Here is an 11,059-nt window from a genome sequence, read left to right as displayed (position 1 = left end):
GTTGGCCTTTCTTAAGCCGGGGAGGCGATGGGCAGAGCTGGGCTGCGGCTCCGCCCCCGGGGGTTGCCGTTTCCTTAGAAGGCGAAGCCCTAAGCCTGGCTTCTCGCCCGCGGGGAGTCCGCGGTACGCCTCCCGCACCCCTGGGGACCAGGACTTCTGCGAGCGCGCGGGAAGACCGGCGGAGCCTGTGCTTCAGCTCGGGCGTGGACGGGGCGGGCGCCGGGGCGGGGCGCGCGCTCGCGGGTTTGAATGGAAGGGTCTAGACCGGCGGAGACGGCGGCGAGCGGGTCCTGAAAGCAGAACTCCACCGCCGCCCTGCGCGCCATGAGGCTGGAGAGGTGAGTCGGGCGGGCGTGGCGTCCCTCCCCTGGATGTAGCACCATGGGAACGGCGACACCGGCGACAAACACCGGCTCTGCGAGGTACGCAGGTGCGTGGCCTCCGAGCCCAGGGACCGCCGAGCAGTTTAGAGCCTTCCTTAGGACCTGACTCGCCGGCAGGGAGGAGCCCGCGGGGTCCTGCTTGTCGGCTGGTCGCAGCAGGCTACCCAGCATCCCCCGTCGCCCCCAAACTGGTCCTCGAGCCTGGGCTCTGTGACCCAAGAACCTATCGCCACTTCTCCGCGGTGTTTCCAACCCGTGGCCACCGCTGGGATCTGCGAGATTTAATTTAGAACCTAAAAAGAACGTGACAGTGTTTTAAAAGGCTTGGGGTGCAAAACGAGAGGCTCTCAGAATCCGGCCCTTTTTGAGGGCGGCGCTCAGCCGACCTCCTGTGTTGTTTGATTCGGCTCCGGACACGACCGGGGCGCACGCGGTGAGGACCGCTGTGCCTCGCACCGCGCCTCCGGGTCTCCTCGCGTGGCGGGAGTCCCTTCGCCACCTGGCTGGAGGCGATCCGGGCCGAACTCAGTCTGTTCGTAGGTGTGGCGCCTGTCGCCTGCGCTTCGGCCATGGAGGTGCTGCGGCGCTCTTCTGTCTTTGCTGCGGAGATCATGGACGCCTTTGATCGCTCGCCCACAGACAAGGAGCTGGTGGCCCAGGCTAAGGCACTAGGCCGGGAGTACGTGCACGCGCGGCTTTTGCGCGCCGGCCTCTCCTGGAGCGCTCCAGAGCGTGCCTCGCCTGCCCCTGGAGGACGCCTGGCAGAGGTGTGCACCGTGCTGCTGCGCCTGGGTGAGTATGGGGGGCACCAGCAGTTACCATCCCAAGGCGCCCCTCTATAACTGGTTGGGTGGGCCTGCCCGCTGTGTTTCGGTACAGCTGTTCTGCACTGACATTCCCTTCTTGAGACATGACCAGCCCCTCTGCGGCTATGCCTCACCCTCTGGCGTAAAGAGGAGGCGTGCGTGGGAGCTCAAATCTGTCTGGAATGGAGAGGGTGTGAGGATAGGCCACCCAGGCGGGTGCTGCTCTCTTCATCCCGGGCTGACTCCTTCGTCAGCCTCCCCCCTTCCTGGTGCCTGCTTAGTCCAGATCACAGACGTTCTTGCCATAAAACACAGAACGCTCTGGAAGAGCAGTACGTAACAGCTAAACTTTATTGTGACCCTTGTACTCTGCAGGACTAAAAAATCCTTTGTGGTACCACATGTCCCAATGTTTGTTTTGGAAAATGGGCCTTTCAGTTATTGGCGGAGGTCCGACATCTACTGCAGTTTCCCTTGATGGGAAGGCATCCCCGCCCCCAGGGCCTTCTTGAAGGATATCTGGGACACTTGTTTCTGGGTGTGTGTGTGGGGTCACACAGAGCTAGCTCAGTAGCTCTCTTTAGCTCCTCTAAGGCCTGGACATGTGATGGGGAAGGATAGCTAGCCCTTGATCCAGGACAGTTCACATTAGCCTAGCCAGACTAGGGCCTGGGGCTGTGAGGGGCTGTGAAATGATAGCAGAGACAAATAAACGGGAGAGTGGGTGTCAGGGAGAGCGGGCGTGCATTCTCCTGGTTGGAGGGAGCCCTGTAAGACCTGGCTTCCTGGGAGATGAGGTGTGCACACGTGCTGTTTTATATAGATCCTGCATCACATCTTCATGCTGGGCTGGCCTTGAGGGGCAGGGCTGTGTAAACTCGGCCTGTTAAAGGGAGGCAGAGTCCATTCAGCTTGAGTTGGGTTCCCAGGAGGGCTGTGCATGGACGGAGGGGGGCTATCTCTGGGTATGTAGAGAGCGTAAATGAGAGGTTTGGTTGGGTAAAGTTGGCAGACAAAAGGAGACCATTGGCTCTCTCTGGAGAAAGAACGTGTTGGCCTCTTCTAAGACCCGAGGGCACTGGGGTGGCAAATGGAAAGTCCTGCCTTGGATCTGTCTGACCCTTGCAATGTCTGTCTTCGAAGTCCTTTTGCAGGTCCTGGGAGTCTCGAACACTGGTCTGTAGGAAGGCGCAGGGGCAAAGCCTTGGGCTCAGCAGGAGCCCTCAGACGACTCAGAAACTCTAAGGCCTTTTCCCATCACCCAGTGCTATTCCCACCCTCTGGGATTCAGACCCTTCTAGACAGCTCAGGGGATTCCCAGAGGGAGAGAGCACAAATGCCTCAGTATTCTTGTTCAGATTATGTTTGGTGCTGTCCTGACTGCTCAAGGTGAATTCTTCTAAGGTCAGCGATATCTTCCTGACTCCAAGCATGGCCCCAGCCACAAACAGGAAGCAGCCTAGCTTGTGTCCCTGAGCTATCTCCTAGGGGTCAGTCTCCAGAGGCCCCCAGGGTTTATCCTTGGCAAGAGCCAGGCAAGCGTTGGGAATTTCCATTTTATCTCTCCATCCCCTGGCCCCCCTCCTGGTTCCAGATCTTAATTAATTAGATAGAGCACAGCTGGCCTCGGGGATGACGTGGGCGCCCTTATCGCTGGGCCAGGCCAGGCAGCAGCAGCAGCAGCATTTCCCGATTTGCTTTGGCTGGGGAAGTGGCTGGGCCGGGGACACCCAATCAGAGGCTGCGCGGAATTCCCGGCACATCTTTTCCCTGTGCATGCTTGATACTGCCAAGGGCACTGCAGCCCAGGGGGCAGGCGGGACTTGTGGAAGGCGTCTCCTTGGCACAGCTCTGGCTGGGCTGATGTAGTACCACATAAAAACACACCCATTTGGCACCAGGAACCTGGGTCGGCATGTGGGCGGTAGGTGCCATTGTCCCAGGCCTTGGCTCAGCCAAAGTCAGTTCACTGAACTATTGCCAGTGATACTAATGCCAGGGCCTACACTGGCATCATCCTGGGAGGCTGTAGGGGGTGACTGCATATGTGGTCTTCCAGCCAAGCCCCTCTCCATGTTGGGCTCTGCCTGCCTGGTCCCTCCTGCTCGGCCCATCCATTTGCTTGTCTGCCAACCTGCCTGGCGTGAGTCACTAACCAGGCACTGCCCATGTACCACGGCAGGATTCCTGCCCCACTGGCCCAGCCAGCTTGCCCTAGGGAGATTGGAGGTTCCCCAGTCTCTTTATTCATGGGGCTAAGGTTAGGAGAGTCAAATGAAGCAAGATAAGGTGAAGGGGTGACGGTCAAACAGGTTAAGTGGGGGGTCAGAGCCTAGCGGAGGGAAGGTGTTAGCTTGGAGGTCAAGTGTGGTTGGGTGGATCCGGTATTCCACCGAGCTAAGGTGCGAGAGGACCTGACCCGCTGTGTGCCCGCGCAGGAGATGAGCTGGAGCAGATCCGTCCCAGCGTGTACCGAAACGTGGCCCGGCAGCTGCACATCCCCCTGCAGTCTGAACCTGTGGTGACTGATGCTTTCCTTGCAGTGGCAGGCCACATCTTCTCGGCAGGTAGGTCTGGCCTGTTTACCTGAGGCACCGCTGGGAGGAGCTCAACATGTGTGGACCAGGCAGGCTTGCAGGGATCGGAAAGTCTTGGGGTCCCCTAACACAGCCCTATGGGTTCCAAAATCCCTGCCATCATCCTCGCCTCCTGACACTCGGGGCTGTTCTGAACCATGTAACAGACCGGCTCCGTGGAGCGCTGGCTCACACAGCACTGGGGGGGGGGGGGGCTGCTGGGCATTTTGCTTTTTAGCTTTATTGATTGATTTTTGTGTGTTTTTTTGTTTGTTTGTTTGTTTTTGAGGTAGGGTTTCTCTGTATAGCCTTGGCTGTCCTGGTGGGACACAAGGGTAGGGTTCAGGAAGGAAGCCAGCAGCGAGGCATCATTTTGGGTGGAGGACCACCACTCTTGGCCTCTCCAGAGCTTTCCAGTCGACGCCAGCCATGAGTGGCCGCCTGGGTGTCTGTCTCCGAGCTGACAAGCAGGCTAGTTTACGAGCTGTGGACGGCTGGATTTATAAGGAACGTTTTGCTTTGGAGACTACAGATCTGGTCTGTTGAGGGCTGCAGTGAGCCTAGGACTTCAGGGGGCTGGGTCTCTGTTAGTGGTAGGTGTGAGCCCTTGGGTGGTAGTGAGTGTGAGCTGGGGAGAGGTCAGACTAGCCTCACCCCACATCCAGCATCTCTGCTTGATGCGAGGCTGCCCTGAACGTGGAGGCCACCCAGAGAGGCACTCGTTCTGGGAGAGCCTCTCTGGGAGACAGAGCCTTTCCAGCTGACGCCGGCCATGGGTGGCCGCCTCAGTGTCTGTCTCTAAGCTTCAGGGAGGAGGTGGGGAAGGATGCCTGGAATGGGAATGTAGGGCGGTCACATCTCCCTGGTAGGCAGGAAGCACCAGCAGACTCGAGTACCTGAGATGGTCAACATCACAGTCATCGTGCCAGAATGGCTTCATACTTACTAGGATGGCCAGACAGCCACAGTGTCTGTGGGGATTGAGGACGTGGTGAATTCAGCCCTTACTCAGAGCTGGTAGCATGCACCAGCAACCTGTGTGGAGCACGGCGCTGTGGAGCACAGCCTTGCAGGTCCTCAAATGGCGAAACATGGTGTTTTCACATGGCCCACCAAATCTACCACTAAGATGTGTGCCTGAAAGAACTGAGACCCAAGAGCAGCCTGGCTGTGTGTTCCCAGCAGCATTATTTGCGGAGTCAAAAGTAGTGACTGTCCGTGTGTTCATTAACTGACTAATTGACCAATACTCCGTGTGGAGTATTAGTCAGGCACGAAGAACACTGAGGCAGAGCAGAGCCTTGAATGGGCCACACACAAATTCCATTTGTGCAAAATGTGCAGAATATGTTAACATAGCAGATTAGGATTTGTGTGTGTGTGTGTGTGTCGGGGGAAGTGGATCAGGGGCTATGTGGGTACGATGTTCTGGAATTATAGGGGCTGGAGGGCTGATTCAGCAGTTAAGAGTAATAACTCTCCCCCCTCGGCAGCTTATAAGCAGCTGGAACTCCAGTTCTATCCAGTTCTATGCGACCTGAGCCATTTTCTGGTCTCCATGGTACAGACATATGTGCAGACAAAACACCCATATGTGTTAAAAATAAATAAATCAGGCTGGGTGTGGTGGCGCATGCCTTTAATCCCAGCTCTCAGGAGGCAGAGGCAGGTGGATATCTGAGTTTGAGGCCAGGCTGGCCTACACAGAGAGTTCCAGGACAGCCAGGATAGAAAGCCATCATAGAAAGCCCTTGTCTCAAAAATCAAATACCACACTGATTCCCGCTCCCGCCCCCCACACTTTAAAATAATGTTCCAGAATTAGATGGTTGTACATGTTTACAGTTAGATAGCCTATAACTATAGTTTGCACATGTTTGTGGATACACCAGAGCCCGAGGGAAGGCGCTCTGCGTGCCGCGCCCCTGGTCATCATCCTCCCCTGATCCTTACTGGGAAGGGTGCCACCCCGTGGAACACTCTGTTTAGCAGGAAGACATCAAAGCTCCTTGGTTCTTGTGATGGACTCACACTGGGGCTTTCTGGGTGACTCATATGCTAGGCCCATCCTCCGTGTCACCCAGGGCACAGTTAGCAGCAGAGCAGTGACTGGGCACTGTCACCTGGCCAGCCATGAGCGTCCTTCCATCTAGGATGCCCAGCAGACCAAGAGCCCGGCTGTGTTCTTGGAGAGACATGAGTGTTGTTAAAGCCGGAGGGGGCTCAGCAGGGCTTGCAGACTTGGGTTCCTTTGGGAGCGTCAGAAGCTGGCAGTGCCCCACGCCAGGGGGCTGGGTTTTTTCCCCCATTCCTTTTTATTGAGGTGACATGCATATGCTAAACATCTGGCAACGTCCAACGTCAGCTTTGGTGGCATCCAGCATACTCAGAAAGCTGTTTGTCCTAATCCTGAGGACAAACTGCCCATCTGCAGTCACTCCCTGTCCCTCGCTCGCAGGCCCTTAGGAAGCTGTTCCGTCTCCACGGGAAAGCCTGTTGTGTGCGTTTTCTGTAGGTGGACTGGCACGGGATTTGTGCCTTTCTGTGTTTGGTTCGCTCTGACTTGCCGCTGTATAAAGGCCACTGCACAACCCCAGCAGTTTGCCTGAGAGCACGCAGTTTTCCCTTTTTCCCCTTTTTGGTCATGAATGGTGCTGTGGTGAACACCGGTGTGTGGTTCATGCTCTGTACGAGGTTATTCTGACTGTGGTGTGATGGTGGGTGGAGGGGAGTTTCATAGTCTGTAAATGCCAGTGCTTAGGTCCATGTCTCACAGGGCCCACGGCTGGCTGGGTTGGCTCAGCTATGGTCCAATGCTCTCCAACTGTCTGCCCAGCAAAGCTGAGAACAGCGGTTACCTGAACCCTTATCGCTTATCTTCATGAGTGTGTGTGTGTGTGTGTGTGTGAGTGTGTGTGTGTGTGTGTGTGAGTACCTGTGAGTACCTTAACCTTTATCTCTCATCTTCATGTGTGTGTGTGTGAGTGTGTGTGTGTGTGTACCTGAACCTTTCTTTATCTTTCATCTTCATGAGTGTGTGTGTATGAGTACCAGAACCTTTATCACTCATCTTCACAAGTGTGTGTATGAGTGTGTGTATGTGTGAGTGTGTGTGTGAGTGTGTGTGAGTACCTGAACCTTTATCTTTCATCTTCATGAGTGTGTGTGTGTGTGTGTATGAGTGTGCATACTTGAACCTTTAGCTCTCATCTTCACGTGTGTTTGAGTGTGTGCAGAGACACATGTGTACAGGTAGAGTTTAATTATGAGTATCTTATTCCACTTATTTATTTTTAAGATTTATTTATTTATTATATATAAGTACACCATCCCTGTCTTCAGACACACCAGAAGAGGACATTAGATCTCATTACAGAGGGTTGTGAGCCACCATGTGGGATTTGAACTCAGGACCTCTGGAAGAGCAGTCAGTGCCCTTAACTGCTGAGCCATCTCTCCAGCCCTTATTCCAATTTTTTTTTTTTTGAGCCAGTCTTTCACTCAACTAGGAGGTCAGTGATGACTAGGCCAGTAAGCCCAAGGATCCTCTGTCTCCATCATCCCTGACCCATCTTTTTGATGGCAGCATTGGGATTACAGGGGCATGCCAGGCTTTTGATCTGAACTCTGGTCCTTCACACTTGCACGGCAAGCACTTCCGCCTATCTCTCCAACCCCTAAAGCTTTTTAACAGGGCGGTAGGCCACAGCTCCATCTTGTAATCATATATCTTCTTGTGCTGTTAACAAGGGGATATAGGTTTGCTTTTGTCCAAATGCTTACTGTGTTATCTATACATTTTTTTTGTCTCCTTCAGTCTCAAGATCCTCTTGCTTGAGCCTCCTGACACTGGGATTTCCCGGGTACAGATGGCCACGTCTGCCCTGTCTTTTTAAGACACTTGTTTAATTTTTAATTCCGTGTATGTTTGTACCTGTGTGTGGCTGTGTGCCTGTGTGGTCAGGTGCCTTCAGAGGTCAGAGGCATCAGATGGAGCTGGGAACTGGACTTGGTCCTCTGGGCTCTTTAACTCCTGAGCCATATCTCAGCTCCCTGATCTGAGATAAGAGCTTATGTAGTCCAGGCTGGGCCTGGCTCCGAAGCTGAGCATGACCTTGATTGACCTTGATTGATCTCCTGAGGCTCCTGCTTCTTCCTCAAAAGTGTTTTGATTATGCCAGGACTTTATACTCATGCCTTTTGGCAGTACTGGTGACAGAATACAACATTTCTCTATCCCCCCCCCCCCCATTTTCATGTGTGCATGCATATTCTGCATGTCTATGCTCACATATGCATGCATGTGTGTCCTCACGGAGGCCCAAGGTGAACGCTGGCCATTATCTTCAATTACTCTTCTGATTTACAGAAGCAGAATTTCTCAGTGGTAAGCAGAGCTTGCTGATATGGCTAGTCTTGCCAACCAGCCTGCTCTGAGGAGCCTGTCTCTGCCTTCCTAGGCTTTTATTGTGGGGTGGGCTGCCACACCCACCCAGCATTTGTATATATGGGTCTTTGGGTCTCAGACTTGCGCTCAGCACTTTAACTCCTGGGTCATCTCTCCAGTCCCTAAATTCCTGCATATAATTCCCCCACATTCTTGTTTATCTATCGTATTTCCAGGTTTTAGTTATGCCTCTCAGCAGGTCCATGGTCTGGGGGAAAAGCCCTCTTGTGGGCCTTGGCTTTTTTTTGTTTTTTGTTTTTTTAAATAAATCAAATACAGGGCCTGGAGAGATGGCTCAGCACTTAAGAGCACTGACTGCTCTTCTGAAGGTCCTGAGTTCAAATCCCAGCAACCACATGGTGGCTCACAACCATCTGTAATGAGATATGACGCCCTCTTCTGGTGTATCTGAAGACAGCTACAGTGTACTTACATATAAATAATAAATAAATCTTTGGGCTGGAGCGAGCAGAGGTCCTGAATTCAGTTCCCAGCAACTACATGATGGCTCATAACCATCTGTACAGCTACAGTACACTCATATATCTAAAATAAATAAATACATCTTTAAAATAAAAGATAAAGCAAGTACAGGATAGGTCCTGACCCAGTGCCCTGAGATCAAGGTTCAGAGTTGCAGACAAAACAGGGTTAGACACACCCTTGTAGTTCCCCGCTGTCTCCTCGTCCGGCTCTGAGCCAGTCTGCGCTGAGTTACACTGCTTTCTTGCGGGCACTTCTATCAGATGCGGGCAAGGCTGGTCTCATCTGAGGCTCCAGCGGGCATGCATGCATCGGACGCTGAGAATCTCCATCTAGGAACGCTCTGAGAGGGGAGCAATTTGGCCTGCTGGAGACGATGGTCATGCTGTAGCCAAGTGTCCCGTTGTGGTGGTGGCCAGCCGGTGTGTGTGTGAGTGTGTGTGTGGGGTCCTGGTCCACTGTCATTGCTAATCACCAGCTGATGGCAGGTGGGAAAGTAGCTCAGCTCTTCATGTTAGCCTGTTGGCTGGGCACCGGCTTGGATCTGATCAACAACTGTGTTTCTACAGGTATCACGTGGGGCAAGGTGGTGTCCCTGTACTCGGTGGCCGCAGGACTAGCTGTGGACTGCGTCCGGCAGGCTCAGCCCGCCATGGTTCACGCCCTGGTTGACTGTCTGGGGGAGTTTGTGCGCAAGACCCTGGCCACCTGGCTCCGGAGGCGTGGCGGATGGGTGAGCCTGAGAATCGGCGGGACTGTGGGGTGGCTGTGGCGGGTCTGGGAAGCAGAAGGGTGGGGTGGGATGGGAGATGGGAACAGTGGGCGAGGGCTTCAGGCCTCAGGGTTGTTTGAAGACATGGGCCGGTGCTGCTCTCTTGTGTCTGCACTGACCCCAAACTCTTGCTAACTTTTTGCTCCAGAAGTGCCTCACTGCCTCACAGAAAAAGGCCAATGGTACCCTCACTTTCCTCTTGGGAGCCCCACTTTTCTGCATTCTTAAGAAGACCTAGGGGTGGGTAGCAGGATCCATGCCTGACTGCCTACATGGCTGGACAAATCCAAGATGCTTTTGGGTACTGGGCATGAAGGATGGGCTCTACCCAGAAGCCTCTGTTTTCCCCTGTAATAGGGGCAAGGCAAGGATGTCGGACTTGAGACTGTTCCCCACTAGCTCTCAGGTGTCCTGCTCAAGCTTTGGTCCAGATGGTAGGCATTTTTCTAGCACAGGGTACTAGAGGCCTTGGGTGTCTGTCTGTCTGGCTTTGTTAACTATTCCTCTTCTTTCCCAGACGGATGTCCTCAAGTGCGTGGTCAGCACAGACCCTGGCTTCCGCTCCCATTGGCTGGTGGCCTCGCTTTGCAGCTTTGGCCGCTTCCTGAAGGCAGCGTTCTTCCTGTTGTTGCCAGAGAGATGAGCTGCCCCCCCCCCCCCGGGGCAGGGGCCACTCCTAGGGTCCCTGGGCCCAACCCAAGGGGCCTACAGTATCTGCAAAGCACCTCCCTCACTCGAATTGGGAGCATTTAGCCCCCGGGGCTCTGTCCCAAACCCCATTCCTTTGTGGATCCCGGCCTCTGGGAGGGGAGGGTGGAGAAAGCCAGAGTCTGGAGCCGGCCTCTGTGTCTGCTGTAGCTTTTCTCCTGGAACTCCTGCCAGGAGTCGGGGTCAGTGTCCAGCCCTAGAGAAAGGGACCTGTGAATATTTTCACGTGATTTCCCAGGCCCCACCCAAGGAAGGGGCCTTCCCAGGACATGAGCTGGCCTCAGTCTTTGTGGGAAGCAGGTCCTGTACGTTTGATCCGAAGGTGACTCTGGCTAATGCAGGAGAAGCCAGCGGTGTTTACTGCCCCTAAGGGCAGAGTAGAGGGCTTCTTGCTGTTTAGGCTATTTCTAGATGAAGTTGTCCCTAAGCTGCTATGGGTTCTTTGTGGCAGGAAGCAGAGATGTTGGGCTCCATGCTAGTTCACCTAACCAATGAACAAGAGATCCTGTGGGTGAGGACATCTGTATAAGTTATACACCAATAAAGCTTTACCCAGTGAAGTGTGAGCCTCTACTCTGCTTTCTTTGTGTCTGTTCTCACAGGACTGTCAAATATTGCCTGCTCTAGGAGCTCAGGATCTGGGGAAGTCCTTCCCTAGAAGGTCAACACCCTTCCCTACCTGCTGTGTCCTGAATGGCTTTGGATTTGGTCTCCCTAGGGACCGTGAGGGAGTGAAGAAAGAACACACACAGTTACACGTACAGGACAGCTGCGATGGAACGTCAGCACAGTTAGTATGTATAGCGCAGGGGGAGGGGTAGCTGGTGTCCGGTACAGTCTCTAGGTCTCAGTAGATGGCTGCAGGTACAGTCTCAGGCTGAAAT

At 54.1% G+C, this 11,059-nt stretch overlaps 1 protein-coding gene across 1 annotated transcript; it reads left to right on the top strand.

The window, feature by feature from the left end:
• The first annotated feature begins 251 nt into the window (after positions 1–251).
• On the top strand, positions 252–10,735 carry Bok (BCL2 family apoptosis regulator BOK). Its single transcript, XM_052193102.1, has 5 exons — positions 252–338; positions 924–1,175; positions 3,628–3,756; positions 9,265–9,428; positions 9,985–10,735. Exons 2-5 carry the CDS (start codon positions 953–955, stop codon positions 10,108–10,110), a joined length of 642 nt encoding a protein of 213 aa, XP_052049062.1. The 5' UTR covers positions 252–338; positions 924–952; the 3' UTR covers positions 10,111–10,735.
• The last annotated feature ends 324 nt before the right edge of the window (positions 10,736–11,059 follow it).

The sequence above is a fragment of the Apodemus sylvaticus genome, chromosome 9 (genome assembly GCF_947179515.1).
Source record: "Apodemus sylvaticus chromosome 9, mApoSyl1.1, whole genome shotgun sequence".
Lineage (NCBI taxonomy): Eukaryota > Metazoa > Chordata > Mammalia > Rodentia > Muridae > Apodemus > Apodemus sylvaticus.
The sequence above is the reverse complement of the archived record's forward strand: the minus strand, read 5'-3'. Positions and strand labels throughout refer to the sequence as shown.

Bases quoted from the DNA above. Each gene is read 5' to 3' on its own strand.
- Bok (XM_052193102.1), top strand. From the start codon at position 953: ATGGAGGTGCTGCGGCGCTCTTCTGTCTTTGCTGCGGAGATCATGGAC. The intron at 1,176-3,627 runs GTGAGTATGGGG...GTGCCCGCGCAG, and splicing joins CACCGTGCTGCTGCGCCTGG to GAGATGAGCTGGAGCAGATC. The intron at 9,429-9,984 runs GTGAGCCTGAGA...CTTCTTTCCCAG, and splicing joins TCCGGAGGCGTGGCGGATGG to ACGGATGTCCTCAAGTGCGT.